This window comes from Euprymna scolopes, chromosome 42, assembly GCF_053919585.1.
Source record: "Euprymna scolopes isolate OS-2025 chromosome 42, ASM5391958v1, whole genome shotgun sequence".
Classification (NCBI taxonomy): domain Eukaryota; kingdom Metazoa; phylum Mollusca; class Cephalopoda; order Sepiida; family Sepiolidae; genus Euprymna; species Euprymna scolopes.
The window spans coordinates 44363235-44389810 of record NC_136523.1 but is presented as its reverse complement, the minus strand read 5'-3'; the positions used below and the strand labels follow the sequence as shown (position 1 = coordinate 44389810).

Below are 26576 nucleotides of genomic sequence, written 5' to 3'. Positions count from 1 at the left end.
AGTGATCCCTCTCCTCTTAAAATATCGCCAATGGAATCTTTAATATCAAGCAAAGTCCTTTCTGCAATCCAACCATATTTGGTACAAATGAATTTTAGTCTATGCTTGATTTGTCCACCAAGGTTCAGTCATTAATGTCCAACAGTCTTTTTGTTTTATCGCCATTCAATGGTATACTCTTTATGCCTTATACTTGAGTAGCTTTTAGCCTTGGTCTAATTATGTTAACACACCGGTTCTCATTAGATTACCTAACTTTGGTAATCTATTGAAAACCGGTGTGTAAGCTAATGGTCACCCATTAAGTAAAACCGGTATGTAAGCTAATGGTCACCCATTAAGTAATCTAAGAAAACCGGTGTGTAAGCTAAGAAAACCGGTGTGTAAGCTAATGGTCACCCATTAAGTGTGTAAGAATGGTCACCCAAATAACACCACAAATAAAGAGCTGGGTGAATAAAACGACAAACATCGAAAAATTGACCCGAAACATTCTTTCCTTCATGCTAAACTGGACAGTTTTGTACAAGGAGGGGTAGCCTTTTTCGCTGACATTTTAGCAAGTTATCATCACTGTTGGATTGACTTCACTTAATTTCAACATTCTTGACTTCCGGTTGTGCGATGGAGACATCGACTAAGAGGTCAGGTCTTTTTTTTTTTTTCTTCCTTCGCTTTACGGTTTCGAGCCTGCCTGCCTACTACCATTTTTTTTTTTTTTAACACCTCTGCCTACTGTTTTGATTTCCCCCGCCCCCGCTACTATCACTTTTTTAACCTCTCCGCCCGGGGGGTTCCTTACTACTCCACCTACACCTACACACACCCGGGCACCTCTTCTACTGTTGTTTTTACCCCCCTCCCCGCCTAGGAGTCTTTTCTACACTACCTAAACACCTGGGCAATGCCGGGCACCCCTGCTAGTCATTTTCTAAAAGGATTTATGTCTATGTCTATGTGTGTGTATGCGAGTTAGTTCTTTATGGAATCTGAAATGGCTGGGCCGATTGTTATGAAATTTCACACAAATGTATTTTATGTATCTGGCAGTGTTCTTAGATAGGTTTTGTATCAGAATATCTTTGATAAATATTGATAATCGGAAAAATTTGATGAAAGAAGGAACAGGCAATTTTGACTAAAGTTAACACCTTACACAGCCTAACATTAGCAGTGCATTTGAGATGTTTCATCTCTGTACAAGTCGAAAAGCCTGGCATATAAAATCAACTAAAAGTAGGTTCTTTGATATGACAGGAGTGTGATCAAAATTAATGTTTCTGTTTAAAGCACAATTAAACCATGATACTTGATTTTTTTTTTCATTTTAAACTTAAATTCAAACCAATATCACTGCACAAGCAGAAAGGTCAGGCATATAAAATCAACAGTGGGTTCTTTGATATGAAGGGGCGCATTCAAAATGAATGTTTCTGTTTAGAGCACAATTCAACGATGATACTCGATTTTTGCATTTTAAAGTTTAATTATATCCATTATATATATAAAAAATTATTTTATAAAATCAACAGTAGGTTCTTTACAGTGCAATGTAGACTACAGTGTATTGTGGGCTAAGTTACTGTGGAAAGCATGTGAAGCCTCATCCCAGTGCACCACAGTGGGTACCCTACTAGAGCAAGCAATTTATCAATTTTATTGAAAAATGGGCGATTTCACTGCTTTTGATGAAAATAAAAATGAGTGTGAAACATTCGTTGATCATCATTCAATCCTGGGCAACATCGGGTTTCCCTGCTTGCTGTTTGTATTCTTATTGACCTCAAACAAGGCATATTTGAACGGAACCATATCTACAAGAAAACTATGTAAGGATTTGAGCAATGAGATGTCTGTAAAGGGCTACTATTTGGGACTAAATTTTACAAGAATACTATGTAGGGAGTTGAGCAACGAGATGTCTGTTCACATTACACTTGAACTTCTGCATGTCAGTACAGTTAGGGAAGGAGGGTCCCAGGAGGGAATTCCAAAGTCTAGCAGTTCGAGGTAAGAAACTATTTGCATAGAAGGCTTTCCAGCATCTACAGTGTTGGGGTGAGATTTTGCTGCTTGTCAGATTAGTCGGGAGTATTTACATCGATAGCGTACAAGGTACAAGTGCTTTGAGTTCGTTGGAGCACATTTCATTAAAATACATGTAAAACAAGCCTAGGAATGCAACATTTCGGCGATGAGACAGAAGTTGGAGTTTAGTCGATAGTATTAGATTATGCCGGGACAACATCAGGTGGCCTTGCTGATAATCAATTTAGAAAATTTATAATTATCTATAATTATTATTAAAAGTTAGATATTTATTTATCTATATTTATTTAAAAGTTAGATGTTTATTTATCTATAATTATTATTAAAAGTTATATGTTTATTTGAAGAAGTTATTATGAAAGAACATTATTATGATTATTGTTATGAAAATTAGATTGCGTAATAGGGACAAATAATGTTTATAAGCTTTGGAATGCAGTCGAGATTTTAGGAACAAGAAACAAATGAAGAGAAATGTCAAATACATAAGCAATAAATTTGGTTAGTAAAACGTGATTCAAAAATCACATGTTAAAAGATGTGAGTTGAATTACATCATAGCAAGGATTAGTTTGAAGAGATACAATCAGGCAGTTGGGGTCCAGAGAGGAATAGCAACGGTTCTCAGGTTAAGATGGTTCCAAGTAGAGAGGGTCAGAAATGGTGATAGTCAGAATCAGCATTGCAACTTTCCAAAAGAGGAAAAAACACTCTAGAATAAAAAGTTGCTGAAAATAAAACCTGAGGCTCTGTCATTTTCTTGGGAGAAATTTCCATTGCAACTTTCTGTCAAACAAGACTCAAGATGGACCAGATATGTCCCTGATTGGCCGGGTGTTGCAGCCCCAAATAAGTTTTATTTGTCCTTTGTGTTGGTAAAAGTATTTGAGTATATATTCTTGTTGTTATATTTAAGCGTCTGGTAGCAAGAATTGGAGAAAACACAGGTGAATTGTTTATGATGAATTTATTCAAGTAATGACATGAGGAATTACCGCGGCATTCTACTCTGTTGTGGTTGGTTTAAAAGTCCTTCCGCTGCCTTGAACGCACGTGTGTATCTGGGAATAAAGAAAAAAAAACAACTGCAAAAAAATGGCAGCCAATAATTAGCTTAATCTTAACCAACATTTATGCGACCACAATATTACGGGGCCTTACATGAATGCATTATTTTATTCATTTAATTATTCTTAAAATTTAATTTTAATTGTATTCTTTGTGGATCCAGAATTATATAAAATATAAAAACATATAAAAAATAAAACAAATAGAATCTTTTGAAATTATTACATTGTTCTGTCATAAACTGTAATTAAATGTACACACACAACACTCTAAATTAGAGGATCACAATGCTAGGTGCTCACAGGCGAACACAGGTATATACACACGTCATATAGATGACTAACACATATACAAACGTACATACACTGTATAAACACATTCATTAGAAGAACATTTTATTCAACTAAACGATGGGTGAATTTAGACACGTATATATAAATAATATACACTCGTTTATATATACCCCTGACAATACAACAATAATGCGGGACCTATTAGATTTGCGACTGTTTTGAACCCTGTCTAAGAGAGTGGTAGATGCACCAGTCCATGTGTGGCAACCATACTTCATGCATGGGCGAATCGTAGTCTTAGAGAGGTATAGGATACTCTCAGGTGAAGTAATTTTCTAGCACAGTAAAGAGAGCCCACCTTCTTCACAGCAGCCTTGGCAATATCCTTAATGTTTTTGTTCCAATTCATGTTGTCTGTGAATGTTAAGCTAAGGAGTTTGAATGATGAGCTCTCAGGTAGTGTGTTATTTGTCATCGGTAGTTCAGAAGGTTTCTTGTAATTTTTAAAGGAAAGAAGCTTAATTGTTGAAGTCAGACTGTGTTCATGTGTTTGTGTGTGTGTTTGTATGTGTGTGTCTGTGTCTGTGTTTGTGTGTGTTACATTAAGTCCTCTTGTGTGCAGCCGTTGCTATGTTGCATCCCTGATGTGTGACCACTTCTTGTCTGAATGGCTGGTTTAGCATTCCTGGGAAACAAATTATATAACAATTGTATCATACATATATATATATAATGCTATTTGTTTTTGTTTCTGTAAAACTTTTTTGAATGAATTATACGAAAGTGCATTTTTAACTAATGCAAGTTGGGAATAACTTCAGCTAATTATCTCTTCCTCTTGTAATGCCAAAGCCGAGAAAGATAGACATAGAGAGAAACAGAAAAATACATGGATCTGATATATATATATATATATATATATATATATATATATATATATATATATATATATTATATAATGTGTGTGTGACTATATCTATAAAAGTGAACGTGTGTGTGTGTGTGTACATTTCCCTATGCAATAACCCTGTCAATTTTAAGTCTACAGACTCAAAATTTGATATACAGGGTACTGAGATTTGGGAAAATCTTTGTGATCGGTTTTCGGCCAGAAATTTGGCTGTTAAGAGGTCAAAGTTCAACGATTTGAACTTTGAGAACTCTACCAAACTCCTCTGACAATTTTGGGTCTAAACACTTGAAATTTTAGATATAGGTTCCTTGGACATGGACCTAACTTAATAACTGATTCGAGCCCAAAACAATAAATGTTAAGAAGTCACAATAGAGGTCAAAGTTTTAAAAAATTGACTACGTTGTTTGTTTTTTTTGCTCAACAAACACCTTCAAACACCTGGGCAACGACGGGCTGAAATGCTGGTATATATTAAGTGCATTTTTACTGCAAACAAGGCACAGTGCCACTTTGATGTAGGGGATTATGATCTTGTACATAATTTGCAGAGATATTATGTAGGGAGTTGAGCAGCAAGATGTCTGTTTACATTACACTTGAACTTCTGCATGTCAGTACAGTCAGGGAAGCAAGGACCTGGAAGGGAATTCCAAAGTCTAGCAGTCCAAGGGAAGAAACTATTAGAGTAGAAAGCTTTCTTACATCTAGAGATCTCTACTGTGTAGAGGTGGGATTTTGCTGCTTGTCGGGGGGGATATTTACGTTGAGGGGGTACAAGGGCTTGTAATTTGCTGGAGTACCTACCATTAAAATACTTGTAAAACAGACAAAGGAATGCAAAAGTAGTTGTTAATAAATTTCAACAGATTTTTTTCTGAATTTGAAGCTTTTGAGAAGCGCATGTCATTCACATTGATCTGGCCTTTTTTCAGCTTGACTGCCTTAACTTTTTGTCAATAGTCAGCTTGAATCAAACAAAGGTTAGCTGTATTCACTTTTTCAACTTGTAACCCCGAAAGGACAAGACAGTTTGGATATAAGGTTTTTAAATGTGGGGAGCTCCAGCTCCTCCAAAAAGGGCTGTTTATTATTGTATCACAAGAATCACGAGTTGAGGCCGATTATATTTTTTATTTTTTTTAGAATTCTTTGTGATGAGGCTTCATAATTTGTGCCTTTAAGTTTATGTTATCCTCATCTTCATAGTTGTTGTTGTTGTTTCACCATGTTTCGGCCTACTCATCCTTTGGCCCTCTTCAGGTAATTAACTGTGACTGGATAGGAATGCTCCAACTTCGCCTCCTCTTCCTTCTTCTCTTTCTTCTTCTACCTTTTCTACACTTCTTTTTCTCTACCTTCTTCTTCTTCTTCTTCTCTCTTTTCTTCTTCTTCTTCTTCTTCTCCTCTCTCTTTTATTTCTTCTTCCTTTTCTCCACCTTCTTCTTTTGTCACCACCTTATTCTTCCTTTTATTTCTTCTTCCTTTTCTACACTTCTTCTTTTTCTCCACCTTCTCCTTCTTGTTCGTCTTTGTTGTTGTTGACTTCTTCTTCTTCTTCTTCTTCTTCTTCTTCTTCTTCTTCTTCTTCTTCTTCTTCTTCTTCTCTCTTTTATTTCTTCTTCCTTTTCTACACTTCTTTTTCTCCACCTTCTCCTTCTTTGTTGTTGTTGACAGCTTCTTTTAACTCTTCTTCTTCTTCTTCTTCTTCTTCTTCTTCTTCTCTGTTATTCAGAACATATTTTTTTTTTTTTTTTTTTTTTTACAAGGGTGTCACCACTTATAAAGGCCCAGAGGCCACTCGAGGATAAGGGTTAATAGGTATACATTAGTCATTGTGATTTTAGCATAGTAAACAGTGGGAATTTTGAAACTTGGATTACTTAGGGGGACGATTCAATTAGAACTTGTTCACAATTGGACTTTTTCTTTTTTCTTTTTTTTTTTTCATAGGTATCAACTCATTATCAAGGCCAAGAGGCCACTCAAGGATAAGGGTTAAAGAGTGTACAGACTTCTTTTTTCTTTTTCCTTCTTCTCTATTGTTATAGAATTCTTTTTTTTATTTTTCCTTCTTCCTCTTCGTCTTCTTCTTTGTTGTAGACTTCTTTTTCTTAATAGCAGCTTAAGTAAGCAACATCAACAAATGCATTTGGGTTTAAAACGGCATCTCTAACGTTTCATTCTTTACACCATAATTGTATATACAGCCATCCCCCATTGTTGAACAAAGATGGCGGTTGATAGTCGATATTTTTATGATAAGGTTGGCGGCTTCTCATTGGTTGATTGCTCAACCGTAGTTATAAATAAGATCGTCAAAATCATTGAGGTCATACCCTCATTATTAATCAAAAACATTTTAACAGGGAGCACCCAAAAATGTTTCATAATAGCATTCATCTGGACCGGATTAAGTATTTTTTTAAATAAATTTAAGTGAAATATCTTATTTTATTGTCATGGTATGACAATAACAAATAAAAGTTGACTGATTAAAAATCATTTTATTTGTCAACTTAAATGCTATTTGTGTTTGGATTTGAAAATTTTATATGTCAATGTTTAAATGTGTGTGTGTAAATTTAAATTTAAGTTTTAATTATGGTGCCCCCCCCCCCGACAATTGAGGGATTAGACCTAGTAATTCATTCTCATTCATTTGTTCACACTTTTCTCAATAACAATGCCTTGGATTTTTTAAAAATTTTGCACAAACATTAGTTATAGTGAAAGTAAATTTTTACCAGAACGGATTACTCTGGTTGCCCTCACAGGGAGCATTATTGGAGTAAAATTGCTCTCAGACCGTTCATCCATTCACACTTTTATTCTATAACCATGCCTTGGATTTTTGGGAAATTTTGCACAAATATTAGTCATGGGGAAAGTAAATTTTTCACTTGTGGAGGGGGACGCTTACATGCTCGGCTTGTTCAATTTGTTTTTGGTGAATATTAATTAAAAAAAAATATTTTTAATTTTAATTCAATTTTTTGGTAAAATTTAATTCAATTTTCTTTTGTAAATTTTAATTCAATTTTTATAATTTTTATTGAATGTTTGTTTTATTTTATTTTGATTTTTTTTATATGTTTTTGTTGGATAAATTGATTTTATTTTTAATAAACATTTTTCAATAGAGAAACTTGGTCACATCTTTGAAAACATTATTGCCTAAGTTTAATTTGAAAATTTAAGAAAACCTAATGATATTGTATAATTTTTTAAATGATTAAAATCTTTTCTTTTTCTGAGACTTTCGGCGTTAAAACAACTTTTTCATAAAAGAAAACTTAGTTTTGTTTCACCACAACTGTCAACAACACAGGAGCGTATACATTTTCTCTTTTTACAAATGACCGACTCCTTGGGGATTAATACTACCAACAAAACAAAGAAAAAGACATTAGGTTTTCTTCTATGAATAAGTTGTTTTGACAACAATAGTCCCAGGAAATGAAATGATTTATGATTTTAATCATTTAATAAATTTTATAAAATTATTCGGTTTTCTTAATTTTTAATTAAACATTTTTCATTTTTTTCTTTTGCCTTTTTTATATCAAAACAAAATTTAATTTAAAAAAATATTTTTATTTTTTTATTCTCACAGGTAAAGAAGAAGTTGTCCCCCTTGTTGACTTTTATTTTTATGTGGTCAATTTTTAAAATATTTCATATCAAATAAATTATAGTAAAGTATATTATCTTACCAATATCACTATACAAATAGATAATTATATAACATTATTTGGTTTTCCAAATTTTCAAATTAAACATTTTTACTTAGTCAATCATTTTTTAGATCAAAACATAAATTTTAATTAAAAAAATATATTTTTTAATTTTTTTTATTCTCACAGATAAAGAAAAAGTTTTTGTTGAAATATTTTATGTGGTCAATTTTTAAAATATTTCATATCAAATAAATTGTAGTGAAGTACATTATTTTATCAATAGCATTGTACAAATAATAATTGCCTCATCAGAAGCACAGTTTGGTTTGCCAGCTTAAACGCTATTTAGGTATGACTTTGAAAATCTGAGAATATAATTTTATATGTTAAATAACAAATGAAAATTGGCTAGTCAGAATCAACGTTTGATTTGTCAATTTAGTCTCTTTAATTGTCTTGAATTGCTGTATAACTGGCAGCAAATTATACTCTAGTCTTGATGTGTTTTACTTCGAACTTAGTGTCTAAACCTTGTGTTGATGAAGAGACTTGATATCAATCAAAATCCATGTTGTGTCAGAAACGATCGTACATAAAACGATTTATACTGAATTCTTGGAAATGAACATGTTATAATTTTTTTATATCTGAACTATATATATATGTATATATATTATATTATATTATATTTTAAAAATAATATAAATGCTGCTCCCCATGTGGGGGTACCAAATTGGTTAAAGGGAAAATTATTCCCAACTTGCGTTTAGGTAAAAGTGCACTTCTGTAAAATAACAGAATTCATTCAAAACGTATCATAAAAACAAACAACATCTACATATATATAGGGGATTAGAGCAAGCGTCTAAAGAGCAGAGTATATTTTAATGTATTAGTAAATTCATTAATACAATTAAATTAAAAGAAAACCGTGCTCGTTGTAATGTAGATATATAATAAGCTCGATAGGCATATATATCCTAGAGCTATTTTAATATTGAGTAAGATGATTGATAATTAAAATTAAAAATCTGTTTAATAAGGAAGAACAAACATTGTAAGTTACAATTGTTTCGAGACCGGTTGGACAATTTCAAGCATTATGGCGTTTGAAAATTTTCACATAACCAGCCTTTCTTCAGACTTCTTGAATAAAAAACACTTTAACAATGGAACATTATTCAAAGAAATTTCCCTTAAAGGAAATAAAGCATGCGAAAACATTTATCCTGGACATATCCTTTGTCAAGAGCTTATCTAAATATTAATATATCACCTAATTTTCGTATCCTTATTTAAAAACCTGTCATAAGAAATTACCACAAAAACCCGTAGCCATTTGATAATACTATTCATCGAATTCTTAAATTAGATTTCTATATTTCTTTATTTCACATAATTGGTATCTGAAAATTTACTGAATTATACGAACCCAGTAAAATTCAGTATATTAGAAACACGTCTATATATATATATATGTTTTTTTTTATTGATAGAGACAAGTTTACATGGTCGCGACACTGGACATGCTAATGTTTCAGACAGATCTGTCTGAAACATATTGCATAGTAAATTTGTCTATATCAATAAAAATATATTGCTCTTTTTTATTGAAGAGTCGTAATAACCTCATTAAATTCACAAATTTTCTCTCTTTAATAATATAACTTGGTGAGTATATATATATATATATATATATATATATATATATATATATATATATATATATATATATATATATATATATAAACTCTATGAACCGTCTGGGCGTCCTTGCTTGAATCTTTGCATATTACATTAATTTAATTATTGTTATTAATTGTTTCTTGTAATAGAATCGTATTAATTGTTCTATTTAGAAATATTAATTAAGTTGATTTTTTAATTTATTTTTAATTAAATTTATATTTAATTTATTTTCAATTATTAATAGCTGACAGTGATTACGTTTAAAACCAGAAGTAAGTTTATTTAAGCTATGAGAGTTATTTCCCCTTTAAGCTTTAAGCCCTTTACTTTACATTTGATTTTCATAGACCAAGATGGATGTGTTTTATACTTGCCTAAATCTATTTTAACAAGTTAGGACATTTGGTGTATCTTAAATAGTATGTGACTGATCCTTCCACCCGGCAATATGTTTCGACGAGGCAACGGCTGGTATATACAGCTAATATATATATATTGGTATATTTTCTGTAGTTATTTCACAAGTGCCCAATGAGAAGTAAAATTTCTATTTGCATCTACTGTATTATTTTATGTTTGGGCTAAATTTTAATGGAAATGTTTTATTGAATTACTTTGAATCTTTTGTTCTTTTCTATTTTTTTTATATAATTTAATTGTTTTGTCTTTTGATGAAATTTTTTCTCACCAAAATGAATGAACCAATCATGTTTTTTCTCTTTTTTTATATTAAAACAAAATTTAATTTAAAAAAAAAAACAATTTGAATGTTTTTTTTTGTTTTTTTCTTCTCACAGATAAAGAAAAAGCCTGTATCCGTCAACAGTCAGCACCACAATTTAGTCTCGGACGACGAATGACGGCCAAATTCGGCTTAGGAACATTCAGTAACTACATGTTCTCAGGTAATATTCGGAAAACAACTTTCTGTATATTTACATGTGCAGAACCAGCAACTCGTGAAATTACACTTCCCCATCATCATCATTATCATCAGTTTAACATCCATTTTACAAGCTGGCATGTGTCGGATGGCTTTAAGACATTTATTCCCGTTAATTTTCAACAAACTAAATCTAAACTTACATCAGAGCTAGCTATGTTTTTATTGCATATTCTAAATAAACTTTGTATCTTCTTGTATTTAAATTATAAATGCCTAAAATTAATCTTTGTCTTAAGGAGAATTGCTTCCCTGGAAAATCTCATCAGTATGCCCTGAATTCAGGTGATCGTTCATCCCCCTCTCAGTACAGGCCAGTAAGTCTCCTGTGCGTCATGAGTAAGTTGCTGGAATCTGTGTTAAGTAGAGAAGTAATCAACCATCTCAACAAAAATAACCTTCTTAGTGACACTCAATATGGTTACCGTTCTGCTAGATCTACAGCAGATGTGCTTACAGTTATATCTTAGGATTAGCGAATCTCTCGACAGAGGCAACATTTCTAGGGCAATTGCTCGTGACATATCTAAGACCTTTGATAGGGTATGGTATAAAGGTTTACTTCACAAGATCTCCAGCTATGGTATAACTGGAAATGTCTTCTCAATTATTAAATCATTTCTCTCTGATAGGTTCATAGAAGTAGCAGTTGATGGGCAAAAATCAGAAGCTCACAGTATTAATGCTGGAGTCCCTCAGGGGTCCATCCTGGGTTCAACTCTTTTCCTAATCTACATTAATGATCTTCCAAATCACATCCTTACATCATTTGTAGAAATTTATGCTGATGACACTACCATCTATGGTAGCACATCTAAGACAGTAAACAACCAAGTTCTCTCTGATTCTCTCTCCTCTGATCTTGAACACGTACAGTGGGGAAAAGAGTGGCTGGTTACTTTTAATGCCTCTAAAACCAAGCTTCTATCTTTACATCATCAACATTCTGATTCCCATCTAGCATCAATTAAAATGAATGGCTCTCGGGGAGGCTTCAAGTTTTGACAAGCTTCTAGGCTTGACCTTTACTCCAGATCTTAAATGGAATACGTACATCAAGTCTGTTGCTAAGGCCACTGGAAAAATGGTGGGATCCTTCTGTTGATCCAGTAGATATCTCACTGCTGATGCAATTCTCTATCTAAGAGCCAGGTATGTCTAAGGATGGAATGCTGTTGCCACATCTAGGCAGGAGCTGCTAGAAAGGACTTATCCTGCCTTGATAGGGTTCAAAATAGACTTCGTAGCCTCGTAGGAGATGTCCTTTTCTCTTCGCTGCAACCTCTATCTCACAGAAGAGATGTTGCGAGTTTGTCTCTGCATTATCGTTATTTTCATGGAAAGTGTTCGACTGAACTTCAATCTATGGTCCCCCCTCGTTAAACTTTCACAAGAAACACTCATCTAGCTGAAAACACTATCAATAATTCCCTCCACTCTTTATCTGTGCCTAAACCTAAACGTAGATTCCATGATCAAAGCTTCTTTCTTAGAACTGCACACCTGTGGAATTGTCTTCCGTTTTCGTGCTTTCCAGCTGTCTATAATATGGTTGTCTTCAATGTGAACAAGTTTCTGATGAGCCGTTACACTTAAGTTAACAAATTTACCGAACTTCCATTACTATCGATTACTGTATTGTCCTTTTGACTACTCTACACTCTTTAACCCTTATCCTTGAGTGACCTCTCAGACTTAATAAGTCGTGACGCCTATGTAAAAAAAAAAAAAGAAAGACCCTAACTCTATATAATATAATGCCTAACTCTAACTCTGTATAATATAATGCCTAACTCTAACTCTGTATAATATAATGCCTAACTCTAACTCTGTATAATATAATGCCTAACTCTAACTCTGTATAATATAATGCCTAACTCTAACTCTGTATAATATAATGCACAGGTTGATTAAACATTCCTAGCTTAAAAATACAGCAGAAAGCTTAACTGGCCTTCAGCCAACGTTCATTTCTGCATCTGCGTGATTCTTAACTTATTCACTACAAGTCAACTTTTTATTTACGTCGCTAAATGTCAACGCTTTAACAGGCATAGTTGTAAGATGTCAGGTTTTCTTTCACTTTCTTTTCTGCCTTTGCGTGATGGCCAACTACCACTTGTTTTTTTTTTTTCAAACACCCGGGCAACGCTGGGCAACGCTGGGCACCCACACTAGTCTATAAATATAAAAGCGAAAATGTATGTATGTATGTATGTATGTGTGTTTGCTTTTTCTGTGTGTCTACAAAAGGCTTCTTTCAGAGAAGCGGTCGGTCGGTTCACAACTTTTTAAAACTTTTATATCACATACAAATCGTAATATCTCACAGTTAACAACGAAGCTCACCTGTCTATTTAATTTGCTCAATTTCGGGAAGATAAATATCCAATATTTGTCGCTCGCCGCATGTGGGTTAGTCTTTTTCCTATAACATCTTGGGGGGGAAAAAAAAGCGTTCAGCAGTAAATGAATACTATCCCGCAGTCAAACTTGACCTCATTAACTCATTAAAATGGGCACCTGCTAAATCCAAGTAATTAAATAAATTCAAACGTGTTTCCGTTAGCATCTCACGGTGGGGCAATGGTTAACGTCGCACTTTTTTTTTTTCACAACTTTGCCTCAACGGTTCGGGTTCGATCCTCATACTTACTTTTTTTTTTTAACCCCCCCCCCCTCCCAAACACCCGAGAAACGCCAGGTACCCCTCGCTAGTCTATACTATAAAAGGCAAAATGGGTGCTAGTGTTTGTGTATGTCCGTGAAAAGCTTTTTTCTTCGGCCTTCACGCGTCGGTTACATTCCTTATACTACCTAGATCGTAATATCTCCAATTTGCGAATGGATGTCGTCTCTATCTTTTATTTGATCGAGTTTTTAAAAAGTCACTGGTTTCCAGTGTTTGTTTGTCTTTTACGTATAAAAGTGAAACTGATCGAAGAAAATACAAGCGCCTCCTGGCCTTCTTGGCCGGGATGTCTTGAAGGCAGTTAGCTTTGCTCAATGTGGGGGAAACCCTTCACATCAGACAATTGCTATTCATTTGGACACTGCCAGAGTTCCCCATTTTTTTTTTAGGGGGGGGGTTCTCCAATATCATGGGAAAACAAAAGCAGCAGAAAGCTGAAAGCTTAACTGGCCTACAGCCAGATTTACTCATCCATTTCGCTATCCACTATGGCGTAATGATTGATATCGCTAAATTTGAACGCTTTACACTTCTAGTCGCGTCATGGCGTAGCGGTAAGACGTTAGCTCTTCTTTCACTTTTTTTCTGCCTTTGCGTTACGGGTTGGAGCTTGCCTGCTTACTACATTTTTTTTTTCCAAACACCTATCTACAGACACCCGGGCAATGCCAGGCACCCCTGCTAGTAGTAGTGGAAGGAAGAAAAAAAGGGTAGTTTGAATCAAATATTGATATACATATATTGCATGGGTTTCTATTTGGGTATGATTTAAAAATTCAAATAAGATAAATTTATATGTTATATACTCCTATAAATTTTTTTTTTTTTTGCGTATTGATATACACAGCATCTATATTATAGTAAAGCTGGGTTTTCTGTCTCAAAGAGTAAAGCAAGATGATATTTTTTTGAAAACAGCAACAAAAAAACTGAAACAAGATAAATATATTCTTGCCCATAATAGTAGTGAAAGGAAGAAAAAATAGGCTAGTTTGAACCAAGCATTGATATTTATTTATTGGATGGGTTTCTATTTGGGTATGATTTAAAAATTCAAGCAAGATAAATTTATATGTTCTGATTTTTACTTACAAATATACAGACACAGCACCTCCATTACAGTAGGAATTTGTTTTCTTTTTTTTAATTTTTTAAAAGCTGAAAACATAAAAACCAATAATAATAATAATAATAATGATAATTACATGCATAGACACTTAATTCATAAATATATATATATATATATATATATATATATATATATATATACATACTCATATTATTTTCTTGTGTATTGATATTCATGCTAAGAACCCTTTTTATCTATTTATTTAAAAAGAAAATACTACTTTGTTATATATGGGTCATGGAATCTGCTAAAGATCTAGCTAATTTGCATATTCTTTTAAACATTTATTTTACTTAATTCCCCGATTAGTTTTTCTAGTTTTCTCATGGGACGATTATCTTTAATTAACTATTATGTGTATTTATATTCATCCAGATATTCTACATGATTTATACTTTCGTAAAATGGTTATAGTAAACATAAACTTCTTTCTATATATATATTTATGTATGCGTGTATATATTTGTTTTAAAAATGTTGCCTACCAAACTCCTCCGTAAGTTTTTGGTCTACAAAAATTAAACTTAATATATAAGGTGTTTGAACCCATGTGAAACTTATATTTAGATTAAAGCTGGGGAAAATTGGTGCAAAATTGTGACAATTAAAAAAAATAGAATTTGCTAGATGAAGGTCGAAGAATGACTTTACAAATATGCATGCACTGCCAGGCAGCATGCTAATATATATATATATATATATATATATATATATATATATATATAAAGGGTGCTTGGAAGCATTGCTGGTAGCCTTTTAATACACTTATATATTTTATATATATATATATATATATATATATATATATATATATATATATATATTTTACATGGAGGTCACCACTTATCAAGGCCCGAAGGCCACTGAGGGATAAGGGTTATTGCGTGTACAGTAATCAATGAGATAGTATTGTAGTAATCATTAGTTTGGGGGTTTTGATAGAATGTCTTACTTAAGGGGGCGGTTTGTCAGGAGTTTGTTTATGTTGGACTTGAAGACGTCCAAGTTGTAGTCAGGTGGGAAACAGGCAAGCGGCAGAGAGTTCCACTGGCGTGCAGTTCTAAGAAAGAAGCTTTGTTCATGGAATCCACGTTTTGATTTAGGCACAGATAAAGAGTGGGGGAAATTTTTCACAGTGGATTCAGCTAGACGGGTGTTTTTCGTGAAAGATTGGCAAGGGGGACCAGAAATTGGAGTTCAGACGAGCACCTGCCATGGAAATAACGATAAAACAAGGATAGGCTCGCAATGTCTCTTCTGTGGGAGAGAGGTTGCAGGGTAGAGAAAAGGGCATCCACCACTAAGCCACGAAGTCTATTTTGTACTCTGTCAAGGCAGGATAGGCTGTTTTTAGCAGCTCCTGCCCAGATATGGCAGCAGTATTCCATCCTTGAACGTACTTAGCTTTTATATAGATAGAGAATTGCATCAGTAGTGAGATATATATATATATATATATATTTTCTAATCACTTTAAAATCATTACTATATATTGGGTACACTATAATAATCAATAGAGAATTGGCTCTATAATAGTAAATACAAAATCTAGATAAATTAAAATATCATATTTACTCATATTTTATGACCGGGCAATGCTGGGTGGCATGTTAATATACAGGGTGTCCCAAAAGTCGCGCACCATATATTTATATTTATATTTTTTTTGTTTCAGATGTTATTCGATATGGGCGAGATATTAACAATGCAAGAAAGAGTTAAATCGATTTTTATGTTTGGAATAGATGGGGCTAACTACCGCTCGGTAGCGAAAAAATTCAACCGCACTCATCCCAAGCGAGAAAAACCATATATATATATATATATATATATATATTTCTATATATATAAATAACTAACGTAATGTACTTGCAATATATAATACCTAACGCACTATATAATAACTAACGTAATGTACTTGCAATAACCCTTATCCCTAAGTGGCTTCGGGGCCTTGATAAGTGGTGATCACTTTGTAAAAAAAAAAGAGTCATACCACTGTCTGCCGTTTGATCAAATGTTTCCAAGAAACAGGTTTAGTTGCTGACCGCGAGAGATGTGGTCGACGAAAGAATGTAACTGATGAGGAAACATCAACTATAGTTTTGGCGAATGTTACTAGAAGCCCCGTGAAATCAGTAAGGAGAATAAGCCAGGAGCTTACGATTAGCAAATCATCAGTACATCGTATTCTTAAAACACAGAAATTTCACCCGTACAAAGTGCATCTTGTACAAGCTCTATATGGCGATGACACAGATAGGCAAAGGTGAACAATTTGAGCATCTATTGTGATTTTGATTAATAAAATTGATATTCATATTTGTTTTTATATAAATCTAGATGGTGCGCGACTTCTGGGACACCCTGTATATATATAAATTTTTGGAGAACTCAAGGAAGAGAACTCTGTATAATTGCACATGATAACTTCTCTTTAATTTGTTTTGAAGGTGGTCACCTGAGAGAGTTCACTGATGATGAAAGCAACTTCGCTGCATTACTCCAGAAGGCAATGGACTTAGAAGGGGTTGACAGGGACACAATCTATCAGCTTGTGACACTACTTATGAAGGTAAGCATATTGATCTATTTGACCTCATTCTTCATTTTTTTTTATTGCCATAACTTTTAAAAAGTGTTAGTAGGCAGGCAGTTCAGCGAAGGAGGAAAAAAAATGTGAAAAAAAAAAGACATGACGTCTTTGCCGTTGCGTCCATCGCCAAACTGGAAGTGGCAAAGGTTTAAATTAAGGCTAGTCAATCGAAAAGGGGGGATGACTTTCGAAACTATCCTTGTAGAAAAATGCCCTGGGGTTTGTATTACTGTACACATAGATTCGAAAAAGTTGTCCAAAAACAAACATATAACAAATAAATGTTATCAAAGGCAAGATAAGTTACTTTTCTACCTAACTGGATATATTTTCAGTGTTTTTATTTAATGTAACATGTTTATTCAGCTCAAAAAACATGCTGTGTTTACCGATGTATTGGAAAATTCAAAATGGCGTCCGACTCTAACTTTAACACGGTAAGTTTGGGAAAAGGTGCTATAAATATAAAACTAGACAAAATATTGTTAGAAACTCGCTCAATATATATTACCGTGACATAGGTTGACATATATTCGGTAGTTTTTTAATAGTATTTTGTCTAGTTTATTATTTATAACACCTTTTCCTAAACATACCGTGTTAAAGAGAGAGTCGGGCGCCATTTTGAATTTTCCAATACATCAGTAAACACAGCATGTTTTTCGAGCAGAATAAACATGTTACATTAAATAAAAACACTGAAAATGTATCCAGTTAGGTAGAAAAGTAACTTATCTTGTCTTTGATAACATTTATTTGTTATATATTTGTTTTTTGACAACTTTTTCGAATCTATGTGTACAGTAATACAAACCCATGCCCAGTTGAGGGTGAAGGTATTAATGTTTTTAGTCAATTTTTCGATATTTGTTGCCCAAAGGGTCAAGCTTCAAAACGATACCAATCTGTTGAAAATTCGCCTCTGTCGAAAGTTTTAGGCAGACATACAAACACACATATACATACATACACACATGTTCAATGTTCATCAAAAGAGTTTAAAAGTCCAAAAATCAGGTAAAAACATTGAAATACTTAATATTTGTTCACATTTGGTCTTTCTTTCATTTTATTTATTTTTTTGTCTTTTTTGTAGTTTATGGTGAAAAGCGAAGACAAAGACATGACTGATTATTGTTGTCCTGGTAAACCACAGGTAACCATTTTTATATATATATATATATATATATATATATATATATATATATATATATATGTATATATATATTACAACTAACAGGTGTGCTAAATTCTCTGAATTAACTATCACCAAGATTAGCAAATATTATGTGGCTTCTGAATTTGTTTAAAGAACAAAGAATTAAGATTTTTTTTAGTGATGTGTTTGTATCTCCTTTCATTCACACGGTCGCCATTTCGGTGCTGTCAGGGATAACACATAGTGGTCGGATGAAAGATAAAAAGTGGATGATGATTAATTAATGTAAAAATTAACATGAGAAATGTATATAAAGAGGAGAACAATGATGACATCAGGAGCATTTTTATAATTTCTTTACACACATATGTGTGTATATATGTGTATTTTCCCTGCTAGGTTGGTGGCATGAATATAAATATTTGTGTGTATGATTTACTGCAAACCCTATTTACTAACACCCTCCCGCTTTACGTCAACTTCTTTTGTTGACATGTTACTTAAAACACTCTTAAACTTGGCATATTGTTTTCACCCCTCTCCATTTCTTATAGTAATGTAATGTAATTATATTGACCCCCTTCGTTTTCCTTCCATCTTTCTGTTCTTTCCTTTCTTTTTTCTTTTCTCTCTTCTTTCTTATTTCTCTTCTTTTTAGCTGTCTCTTCTTTTCCTTCTCTATCTCTTTCTACTCTTCTCCTTTATCTTGTTAAGCCTTGACATCCGCTTTCCCCATATCGCCTTCTATTTTTTAGTTTAAAATGTCACTTAATATCACCCCTCCCATTTTAAGTTAGCGATTTAATACTTTATTTTTATAAATAAATAAAATATATTCCACTTCTTTTATTTAAGAACCAGCTGCTTTGAATAGCGGATAAACTTTATTTCTGTCGCCTGACAAGGAACTTTTGTTTTTTTAATAAACCAATAGTCTGAAACATTAGCATGTTTAGTGTAGCAACTATGTAATGTTTGTCTATATAATTAAAATAGTAATATATATATATATATATATATATATATATATATATATATATATATATAATGTGTGTGTGTCTGAATACCCTATATACCAAATTTCAAGTCTGTTTAAAACCTTTGTTTCTATAATTTATCCTTGTCTTTTTTAGAGTATAGTTATTGTTAATAACAATCGATGCCTCCATTTGGTCTCAAAAGACAATGGATACCTTCTGTAAAGCTAGCTGTGCATGTAATTGTGAGACAAGGATTGCATAATCTCCAACTGCACCTCTCCTGAATTGCTATTGTTTGAGTCCAGTGGCAGGAAGTCCAGGACGAGTGAAAACAATGCCGAAATAAGCAGATACAGCACCAGGAATTCACAAATGGTCACCCATTTAAGTACTGACCAGGCTCAACATTGCTTAACTTTGATTATCTAACTGGAACTGGTGTGTCAACATTGTTATGCTGTATATACAACAATAACCAATAAAAAAAGCAAAGTTTGATGCAACTTAAATAAAATAATGTTTTTGAAATGTTATAGTATTAATAACATGGTGCAACAATAACTAATAAAAATTTGCAGTGCTTCTACATTATTGGGACAAAATTTTGTAGTCGATAAATGGAGGTTTCAGATAAAAATCAATGGTTTCAACTGATTCTTTTTGTCAATTCTAATAGCTTTCAAATTATGCAGTCAAAATTACCTGAATATTTCTGAATTATTAAAAAACAACTTTAATCATGTTAGCAGGTGAATGCAAAATTACCTCCATGTTGAACTCTCCTGTGTTTTACGATCATTTTCATCAAATTTTATTTTTTATTTTCTTTAATAAAAAAATTTTCTACCTTATCAATTTTTGTGATTTTTGGATATAATCATCTTAAAAATACAAGGAATACATAGATACCATTGTTTTCATGTGAAATTCAGTTTTACGAGATCCGAAATTTTGTACCAATTCTGTAGGAGCATCAAATTGGCAAGTCAAAAGCAAAGTTTGATAAAGCTTAAATAAATGTTTTTGAAATGCTTTTTAACACGTTTATTCTCATCTTTTTCAGAGAATAGTTATATTGTTGATAACATATTACAACAATAACTAATAAAAATTGACGGTGCTTCTACATTATTGGGACAAGATTTTGTAGTCGATAAATGGAGTTTTCAGATAAAAAACAATGGTTTCAACTGATTTTTGTTTTCAATTCTAATAAATTACAATAGTAGCTTCCAAATTATGCAGTCGAAATTACCTGAATATTACTGAATTATTAAAAAGAAAAACTTTAATCGTGTTAACAGGTGAAATCCAAATGCACAATTACTTCCCTGTTGAAAAAATAGAATTTGATGAAAATGATTGTAAAATGCAGGGCATTTTACAATCATTTTCATCAAATTCTATTTTTTTTCTTTTCTTTAATAAAAAATTTTCTACCTCATCAATTTTCGAATTTTTGGATATAATCATCTTAAAAATATGAGGAATACGTAGATACCATTGTTTTTATGTGAAATTCGGTTTTACGATTTCCGAAAATCTTGTTCTAATTCTGTAGAAGCGCCAAATTGGCAAGTCAAAAGCTAAGTTTGATAAAGCTTAAATAATGTTTTTGAAATGCTGTTTAACACATTTATTTATCCTCGTCTTTTTCAGAGCATAGTTCTTCGTCATCTTAATGTCTTACTTGGCTACAACCAGACAGAGCAAACCTTCAATGTACCTCCATACAAGTTAAGGTGAAGTTATTCCTACTGATTTCTATTCAGTGATTTTCCACATATATATACACAGCATAGTTCATAAAATCCGTGTGCACTTTAAAACGTTTTTACCTTTATTTGTATTTGCGATAGAATCTATACAAAGAAGTAAATCTATTTGTTTTTTAAGGTCTGCAAGGAAGGTTGGCTCCCTCTACCATGCTAGAAAACTACTAGACTAAGCTTGTTTCCTTCAATAACTACAAGAAACCTTCTCTACCACCAATAGCAATGGCCAAGAACACATTGCCTGAAAGTACTTCTTTTAAACTCCTCGGCCTAACGTTTACAGGGAATATGAACTGGAATAGATACATTGAGAGCATTGCCAAGGCTGCAAGATTATTTGCATTTGCCATATACTTTTATGGCAAATGCAAATAATCTGTAAAAATGTTATAAAGCTTTTTAAAATGCACAAGGACCATCAAAATAAATTGTAAAATTTTGATTTGTTTGCATATTGTGATAGCGGCCATCTTGCTTTATAATGAAATTGATCATCTGATCATAGAAAATTGTTGCCATCACATGCCTTTCTTTTCCCTTCCTCCTCTTCCTGAAAAAAATCCAAAGTAGAGAAGGTGTAATTTTCAGAGTTTTTCCTTCTCCTAGATAAGTTGCTCTATTGAAAGATGAGAGTATAGTCTACACTTAAATTTCATCTACAGAAAAAAGGACAGAGAGTATTAGCAAACAAAATAACTTTACAATACTGAGTTACGCTATATATATATATATTAAAAATAGAAATTGAAAACCAAAAATGATGCAATTTTCAAATGAATAAAATCATTTATTACTATTTTATTATTATTATTATTATTATTTATATAAAAAATTATTTAATCATCTTAAAATTGCATCGATTTTGGTTTTCAATTTCTATTTTAAAAACTCATATATATGAGGCTGAAAAAGATGTGAACATTTCCTGATATATATATTTTATTTTTTGAACACTTTGAATTATTTATCATTATTTATTTATCTATTCCAACGATTGAATAATTCCTGCATTTACACGCCTTCAAACACACTTTTTGTATATATGACGCAAGCAGTTTAATTACTTCCATTGGACAGATTTAACAGAGTTACTTTCCTTAGATTAGAAAAAAAAAAAAAAACAGAATTACCTCCCTTGAACAATTAACATAATTTTAAACATTAAAAAAAATAGCGTTTCAAAACAAAATAAAAATATAATGACCAATTTAAATCAAACCGAAAACGGCAGCGTAGAGAGTAGACGTACATTTGTTACCTCTTGAAAATAGGGGTTGCCTCTGAAAATATTTGAGGAATATACCATCTACAGTCAGGTAAAAAAAAAAAATATTTATTGGGAACTATTGAACCTTTTAAATTATTTATCATTATTTATTTATTTATCTGTTCTAACGATTGAATAATTCCTGCATTGACAAGCCTTCAAACATACCTTTAAAAAAAAAAAATCATGTTCCAAAAATTGCAATGCTGAACAATATTTTCCATGTGTACATGCATTTCAGAAAATCTACTTTCACAGAAAATTCTCTTTTATCACTTATTTTCTATTATTATTTTTTAATTTTGTTATCAGGTCATCTGCAGTATTTAACGCCTTTCTTAGTGGAGTACCTTATGTGAGTAATAGTTTTTTTTTCCTATTCTGATTGATAATTTTGTTTCATTACAAAAAAATGTTACATCGGGACATCAACTCGAAATCCATATGTTTTGTTGCCGTTTTTTTTTTTTTTTTGTTCAGAATAAATGAATCGGAATCAAATTTGATTTTTTAGCTCGTTATGAAAGATGCATCCTTCGCTTTCATATGAATTTACCCTTTTCTCTCCAATGACGTCCAGCAAGTGATGTCACCAGATCTGTCCGCTTTTGGTTTCATTTGGTCGCTGGAATTGAGCTGTTTCTTTGACAAGGGTCCTAGTCAATGAGAGGATCCAGTTGGACAGGCTGCTACCCTTCCCATGTTGCTTTTGATAGAGTGTACAATCTGTTTCAGTTCTAATCTCTCAAGGTCCTGGATATGACCTTAAACTATATCCAATGGTGAGGCCCCAGCTAGCAGGCTTTGGGGAGTATGGAGCCACTCTTTAATTGCCATTGCTCTCAGGTCCACTCAGATCCGGAGTGGTAGTACCTGTTAGGGTCCCAACTATGGGTTAAATAGAATCCGACTTAAAAAACAAATATACTCCATTAAAAATCGTTCCTCAAAATAACTAGATTTGGCATTAAATAACCTGAAAAAGGTTGATATGCCGTAAAACAAAAACAACCAACCAACCAACTAAAGTGGTATGAGAGGAACGTGTACGTGGCATGCGGTTAAACATGGTATGAATGTCTCCATTTAGTCTCTGCAACCAGTGGTATTCATAGGACTGGTTGATTCTACTTAGTTCTCAAATAGAGGTGATTTGTACCTCACAACAAATATCATATTCCAAAAATCATGTGGCTTTGGCTCATAGCTTTTCTATTTGGTTAGTAAGTGAAAATATTTAATTATTAAAGGTCAACTAAAGATAAATTTGTTTGTAGAGCACTTACTAAGACAAAAACAATCACTGGTAAAAGAAAAAAACAAATTAAAGAGTTGTATCTCATCCAGCTTCGATGCTGTCAATTCTTTCTCTATTCTTGTACCTGTGTGGGTCCCAACTATGGGTTGAATAGAAACCAACTTGAAAAAAAAAAAAAATATATATATATATATATATGTATATATATATATATATATTCTATTAAAAATTTTTTCTTCAAAATAACTGCATTCAGCATTAAATAACCTGAAAAGGGTTGATAAACCATAAAACAACCAACCAACCAACCTGGTTTCTCAAGTTGGTTTCACTGGAAAGTAGAGGTCATTTCAAGCAAAAAGAAGAAAAGACTGACAAATCTATAATTATGATAAAAATATTACAAAGGAAAATTTTATATTAAAGATTAGGGGTGGGCTAGAATTAGTTTATGTAATTATAAATTTAATTAAAATATTAATAAAATTGAATTCTATGTAGATATAAAATTAAGATCAAATCAACAATTGTTCCTATTTACAATGCCTCCCCATGGGACAGTTAGACACCGGGGTCGTTTTTTAACGTGGAGAAAAGGAATAAAAATAAAAATTGTCTCAGTTGTGAAGGATTTCTCCTCCACTGACAGAGAACAAGAAATTGAAGTGCAGCATCTGAAGAACAGATACTACACTTTGATCTTGTCCCGAAGGCCAAGTTGTAGAATTGTTATTACCAGAAATAAAATACAATATATTTTGTCATTAGTTTTGTATAAAACTTAAATAAACATATAGACATATGTTATATACATTACAATTATTAATATTATCTCAGTAAATATATAGAGATTAATTATGATGAGAATAATGGAAATTATAAATAATAAAATATTTTTTTAAATATTTTTTTATTACTGTATATCAAAATGAATATCATTTAATTTATACAGAAATTTTAATTTTACTGACTTTACTTGAAAATTCAAAATGGCGTAATAAAATAAAAAATAAAAGGTAATGACAATTTCTCTTCCAATTTTCGGATTTTGTAGTCATGCCCATATTTTCTTTTGATGGGTTGATAGGTGCTATTTCTTCTGAGGAGTTAAGGACAGAATAGATTCATTCATTGATATAATAGTTAAATGAATGGGTTTGCCCTACGAAACAAGTGCTGTAAAGAATTGTGAAGGTCGCCCGTGTATGGAGTACTGTTGTCACATTTGGGCTGGTGCATCTGCTGCTTGTCTCTCACTCCTGGGCAGGGTTCAAAAGAGAGTCGCTAACCTGATAGGTCCTAAACTGTCATCTAGGCTTCAGCCTCTGCCCCATCGATAAAATATTGCATCCCTCTGCCTGTTCTACAAATACTTTAATGGTGAATGCTCTGACGAATTGCAAGCACTTGTACCTCCTTGACATGACTATCCTCGACAAACCCGACAAGCAACTAAATCCCACCCCTTTACAGTAGAGATCACTATGTGTAAGAAGGCCTTTTACTCCAATAGTTTCTTCTCCAGAACTGCAAGTCTTTGGAACTCCCTTCCGGGATTCTGCTTTCCCAACTGTACTGATATGCAGAAGTTCAAGTGTAATGTGAACAAACATCTTTCCACCCATCTCCCTTAATAATACCCCCACAAATTATGTCCCCGATAGTAGCCCCCTACTTCAAAGTGGCACTGTGCCTTGTTTGGGGTGAAAATTGAATAAAAAAAATAAATAATTTAGAATCAATTCAAGAAAAACCAATAATGAAAGGGAAAAATAGGGAAGAGAAATTGGAGAAAAAAGAAGGTGAGGATCTCCTCACCTTCTTTCTCATCTTTCTCTTCCTAGTAAATAGGGAGTATAGGGAATATGGATATAAATAGATAAAAATGAAAATAAAACGATCTGAAAGTGATTGGTTGATTGGTTGGTTTTTGTTTTACGGCATATCAACCCTTTTCGGGTCATTTAATGCTGAATCCAAAGATTTCAGAAAAATTTTTTAATAGAATATATTTGTTGTTTTCACGTCGATTTCTATTTAACCCATAGTTGAGACCCTAACAGGTACTACCACTCCGGATCAGAGTGGACCTGGGAGCAATGGTAATTAAAGGGTGGCTCCACACTCCCCAAAACCCACAAATTGGGGCCTCACCACTGGATATAGTTTAAGGTCATATCCAGGACCCGATCTGAAAGTGAAGAAAGTTGAATTAGAAAAGTGTTCAAATTAATTGAAAAATAATATACAGGGTGGAACGATAAAAGACGACATTTCCTTTGATGAAAACCAGTTTTCTTTTGTTGTTGTTGATCATCTGCTAGTTAGCCAGTTGTGTATGAACCCCAAGAGCAATAGGAACTTCTATCATATCTGAAAGTGACACAATGTTCAACGAGCGAGATCGGAGATGCGCCACTGTACAACTCCTGCTCTCTACCGATCCAAGTTATAACAAGACCATTACCAGCACCCTCAAAATGCAAATCCGGATAGTTCAATACTTGAAGACAAATTTCCAGCCATGGTTATGGTCTTTTTTTTTTTTTCTTTTTTTTTTTTTTTTTTTTTTTTTTTTACAAAGGAGTCACCACTTATCAAGGCCCAGAGGCCACTCGAGGATAAGGGTTAATAAGTGTAAAGTGGTCAATGGGACAGTGACGTAATTGTTAGTAGTGGAAATTTGGTAAATTGGATAACTTAAGAGGAACGGCTCAACAATAACTTGTTAAATGTTGGGTTTGAAGACAATTATATCATATTCAGATGGTAAGCAACCCTGTGGGATTGTTTTCTTGGCTTAAAAAAAAACAAAACAAAAATAAAACTAATCGGTCAATTTACATGATTTTTGGAATGTGACATTTTTGTTCTGTGACGGGTATGTACATGATAAAGATTTTTCTTTTTTATTTTTATTAATGTACTTAGGTTACAATATTTTTGCATTTTGGTGTGGTTTCAAGTGAGAGCCACTTGATGCCATCTCATATTTTAGAAGTCGGCTTGAAAGTCACACCAAAGTGTACCTGGATGTGCTGAAGAGTATGGTGATACCCTGCTACAATCAGGTGGCTGCTGGCAG

General features: G+C 32.8%; 1 protein-coding gene across 1 annotated transcript in view; it reads left to right on the top strand.

The window, feature by feature from the left end:
• The window catches only part of LOC145267065 (protein unc-79 homolog), a gene marked incomplete in the record, with an annotated part of 244654 nt that overhangs the window by 135122 nt on the left and 82956 nt on the right, over positions 1–26576 (top strand). Inside the window, 5 exon segments of the mRNA XM_080123020.1 lie at positions 10490–10597; positions 16910–17031; positions 18149–18208; positions 20851–20933; positions 22546–22588. Coding sequence (XP_079979146.1) covers positions 10490–10597; positions 16910–17031; positions 18149–18208; positions 20851–20933; positions 22546–22588 — 416 coding nt within the window.